This window comes from Geospiza fortis, unplaced genomic scaffold (assembly GCF_000277835.1).
Source record: "Geospiza fortis unplaced genomic scaffold, GeoFor_1.0 scaffold275, whole genome shotgun sequence".
Classification (NCBI taxonomy): domain Eukaryota; kingdom Metazoa; phylum Chordata; class Aves; order Passeriformes; family Thraupidae; genus Geospiza; species Geospiza fortis.
In genome coordinates, this window is record NW_005054341.1 from 4570352 (window position 1) to 4574696 (window position 4345).

The 4345-nt window shown below is 51.6% G+C and overlaps 1 protein-coding gene across 1 annotated transcript; it reads right to left on the bottom strand.

Annotated features, from left to right (window-relative positions):
• Window positions 1-561: 561 nt before the first annotated feature.
• LOC102034174 (toll-like receptor 2) lies at window positions 562-3218 on the bottom strand. The gene is made up of 2 exons (XM_005422604.2): window positions 2746-3218; window positions 562-2706 (listed from the first exon to the last, which is right to left on the bottom strand). Exons 1-2 carry the CDS (start codon window positions 3216-3218, stop codon window positions 594-596), a joined length of 2586 nt encoding a protein of 861 aa, XP_005422661.1. The 3' UTR covers window positions 562-593.
• Window positions 3219-4345: the final 1127 nt, after the last annotated feature.

Consider the following 4345-nt stretch of genomic DNA (forward strand, 5'->3'; position numbering starts at 1 on the left):
GTACTGTCTGGTTGTATATTTTATTCTGAATTTACAAAAGATTTTCAAGTCTCATCTCTTCCAGCAGTCACTGAACCCACAGTCTGTAGCAGAGTGGGTTTAGCCTCTCTCAGAGGGCTAAATTAAGTCAATCTTTACTCTTCCCTTGCCAAAGCAAAGAAAGGAGCTGCTCCCTGTGTACCAACAAGATTTGTGGCTCTTTTACCTTCACACAGGGCGTGTTCCCACCTTAAGCTGTCCCAGAACTGGGAATCAGTCCTAAGACACCACTTCTCACTGCCACCACCTCAGCAAGGCAGCAAGGACATGCAGCATGACTTGAGCAGTTCTTCCTCTCAGGCGACATCCACAGCACCTAAAGAAATGCTGGGAATATCTGGGCAAATTCAGGCATCCAGGAGGAAAAGGCCTTTTATCAGTGCTCGGGTCTCATCCCTTCAGGATTCTTTATCAGAGGGAATAACGAGCGTGCTGCAGTCCCCCTAGGAGCTTCTCCAGACAAACCCCTGGGCATCACAGCAGCCTTTGCAGGAGGTAAATGTTTTTATCTGGCCACAGGCTTTCCAGGCACAGCCCTCAGAGTTCCCTGGGTCTCATTCCAGCTCCTGCATTTCCAGGGCAGATCCGTTCTCCGCTCTGACGAGTGGCTCGTTGGTTGTTTTTAGGACAGCTTTTAGCTGATGCCAGAACATTTTCTGCTTGTGTTCCTCAAGGCTCCACTTCAAGTAAGTTTTCCTTCTCAGCAGTTTCCTGAGTTTGCTGAATTTCTGTGGGACGCTTTGGGGTGGGAGATCTTCCAGCACGATCATGATGAGGGAATCCAGGTTTTCGTTCAGGACCCGGTGTTCGGCAAAATACAGCTCGTACTGGCACCAGCAGCTGTTCACAAAGCTGGGAGAGAGAACAAAAAGCACTTTATGGCTGTTCTCTATGCAGTAAAAAATGTTCCCAAGCACAGGATGCCCCGGCTTGAAATCCCTCTCATGGTAACATATCCTGAACCCATCATTTTCCAGCTTTTTCAGCAGGTTCTCTTTGGTCCAGTCTGCGTCGCGCTCGCTGTACGAGATGAAGGCGTCGAAGAGTTTGTTCTCTGGCCTCTTGTCATACTGCCTCCTCTTGGCCATGCACCAGTACCAGCCCATCCTGATGTACCAGGGCCCATCCAGTCTCCAGCAGAGCAGGGTGAGGGCCAGCACGGCCAGGCTGGCAGCGGCAGCAGTCACGGCCAGCTGGAGGCCCAGGGAGCAGCGCAGCAGCGTCAGGCGGCTGCTGCCCACCAGGGAGCCCCGGCGCTCCGGGGGGAAGCTGCACCTCATGGCCCCCCTGCCCCTGATCTCCAGCTGGGGCTTGTGGAGGTAGACATTGACAAACCAGTACAGGTCACAGGTACAGAAATAATGGTGCCCTTGGACAGTCAGAAGCCTGAGGCTCGTCAGCGGGCCGAACGTGGCCTCCACAATGGTCGTGATGGCGTTGTCACTGATGTCCAGCTCGACCAGAGAAGCTGGGAGAGAGCCACGCTGCAGAAAGGAGATCTTATTCCCTGACAGGTTGAAGTACTTCAGCCCTGGGAGGGATGCCCCGAAGCCATCGGGCAGTTCTGGGATCAGGTTGTGGCTGCTGTCCAGGCTGGTCAGTGCAGGAAGGTGGCCAGCAGGCTCCAGGCGTGTGATCAGGTTCCCAGAAACATTGAGGTGTTCCAGCTTCTCCAGGGCAGAAGTTAAGGACAATACCTTCACCTTGTTTTTACTAAGATCACATTTTTTTAAGGCTGATGGAAAAAACTCCGTGTGTACACCCATAATTTTGTTATTTTGAATCCTAAATATTGTTAAGTTGGAGAGGGATTTCAGACTGGGGGAGATGACTTTGATGTCGTTGTTGCTGATGTCGAGATGCTGCAGGGAGGGAGGGAAATTGGGAAGTACAGAAATGAAGTTGCTGCTGAGGTCCAGAAATAACAGCTCTTCCACCGTGTCAGCAAACCACTCTGGCAGCTCCACAATGGAGCAGTTGGACATTCCCAGGTGTCTCACTTTCTCTGGAAGGCTTTCAATGGGTGTCCCAACCTCCTTCCTGACAAAGGAGACGGCGTTGATGTGGACAGTTCCAGGGGGAGGGACACACATTGGAAGTGCATTCTCGCTTTCTGAGAACGCTCTGTAGATGAAGTGGTTGCCTTGAACATGCATTTTTTCCAAGTTAACCAATTTTTTAGCAAAATTCAGAGGTATTTGGCTGATGTTGGTGAAGGACAAATCAATTTCCTTGATGCTGGAAGGGAGGCACAGCGTATCCAGGCTGTTGATAGGGTTGTTGCTGATGTTTAGGAACAAAAGCTGGTGGGATGGGAACTCACAGAAGGAGGAAGGATCCAGAATGTTAATGGTTAACTTGTTGAAGCTGGCATCGATGGACAGCGTGTTTTCCATGTGGAAGAACAGGGTAAACAGATACAGAAGATCCATTTCCACGTTGTTGTGACTGATGTCAAGCTCCAAAATCCTGTCCAGCTGGGCTTTGCAGAGATCCTCATCCAGTTTTAACATCAGCTCGTCCTGGGTGAGGTTGCTGTGGGACAGGTTGAGTGTCCCATTGATGGGAATTCCACAGAGGGTGCGCTCAGATGTGGCTGTGGGAAGGGCTGTTGTGTTCCTCTCTCCCTTCCTGAGAAGATTCCCTGGGCTTCTCCTGAGCCTGGGGCTAAGGATTTGCAGGAGAGACCAAGCTCCAGAACGTGACAGCTCCTCTGCAGGAACAGAAGGCTCCAGAGCAGCCCCTGAGGATCTGCCAGAATTCCTGGAAAGCTGCAAAGACCTCGGAGCTTTGCCAGCAGGTGAGAGCTTCAGGTGGGGTGGGAGATCTGGCAGAAGCAGCTTCTCATCATTGAATGATAAATCCACAGAAACCAGGCTGAGCAGACTCTGGAATGCTCCAGGCTCAACAGCCCTGATCTGATTGTAGGAAAAGTCCAGAACTTCCAGCCAGTCAAATCCTTCCAAGTCTCCCTTGGTAATTTTTTCAATGACATTGTGTGAGAAATTGAGAGCTCTTGCTGTTTTTGGAGCCCGTGCTTCTGAGACAGAGGAGAGATTTGAATAGGAGTAGTTATAAACCAGGAAGGCTGGAGGTGTTCTCCACATTAGGAATCCATGTGCCTGGCTGAGTAAGAAGGGAATGAAGTAGAAATGAAAGCAGCCAGGAAGGATCCTCATCCTGGAGAACATAAATGTTAAATCCATCATTATAATATGTTAATGAATACTCTTTAAAATTAATCCAAATTTGCTTGAAGTCCATATCAAAATTATAATAATTTGGAGGAAGGGGGTTTGCATTTTCCATTTTGAAAGAGGCTCCTGCCTTCCTTAGCAGACACCTGTCTTTTCACACCAAGACAATTAGAAATGCCCTTCATGGCTCTGTGGGACTTGGGTTTTATGTCTCCCATCCCAGTGCACGGCAACCAAGTAAAAAAAAAAACTGTTCAGCCGTTCCAGTTCCACGTAATTGTGTGACCCCGGATCTTCCCCTGAGCCCAGCCCTGGAGCTTTGCCCTGCCCTGGATTTACCAGTGACCATTTGTTTGGCCTTTCCTGCCAGAGTAAGTTTTCCTGGGAGCAGGATATGGGATCAGCCGGGAGATGTCACTGCCCCAGTGCCCCACAGCATTCCCAGAGCCGGGAGCGTCGCTGCCCCAGTCCCTGTCACGAATCCCTGACCCTGCTGCTCCAAGAGTTTTCTGCAAAGGCAGGTGCAGAGCTGCATGTGAGTAACCTGTGTCATCGCAGTCCCCTTTGCTGCCCATCAGCTTTAACTGAAGGGAAGGGACGTCAGTGACCTCCTAGCTCTGTCCCCACTGCCAGCAGGACCCCCAGCCCACCCCGCATCCCGCAGGAACCTCCGGGATCTGAAAAGTATTTTAATTTATCGCACAGTTCTCTCCTCGCTTCCAGCCACCCTCCCATCCCTCTGACCCCTGTACCTGCTCTCCTGGATGCTCTTCCCTCACTTTCTGCTGCCTCGGGTGCCTTTTGTGGAGCTGGAGCGGAGGGGACACCCCGGGACCGCCCAGCCTCGCCCCCTCCCCTGTGCCCGCCGGAGGAGGAGGAGGAGGTGCCGGAGATGATGCTCCCCAGTGAAATCCGCCAAGTTTTCCCCTTTTCGCCGCACTCGGGCGTTGCCCAACCCGTGCCCGAGGGGGAAATAAAAGGTGTAAGTTGCTCGTTTAATGCATCACAGCGTGATCCCGAGGTTTGCCTCGGCCTCAGCATCAAAGGTGGGGGAAAAAAAGTGAGAAATCGAGTTCAGCGAGGAGGGCATGGGGTGGCCAGAATCCAGC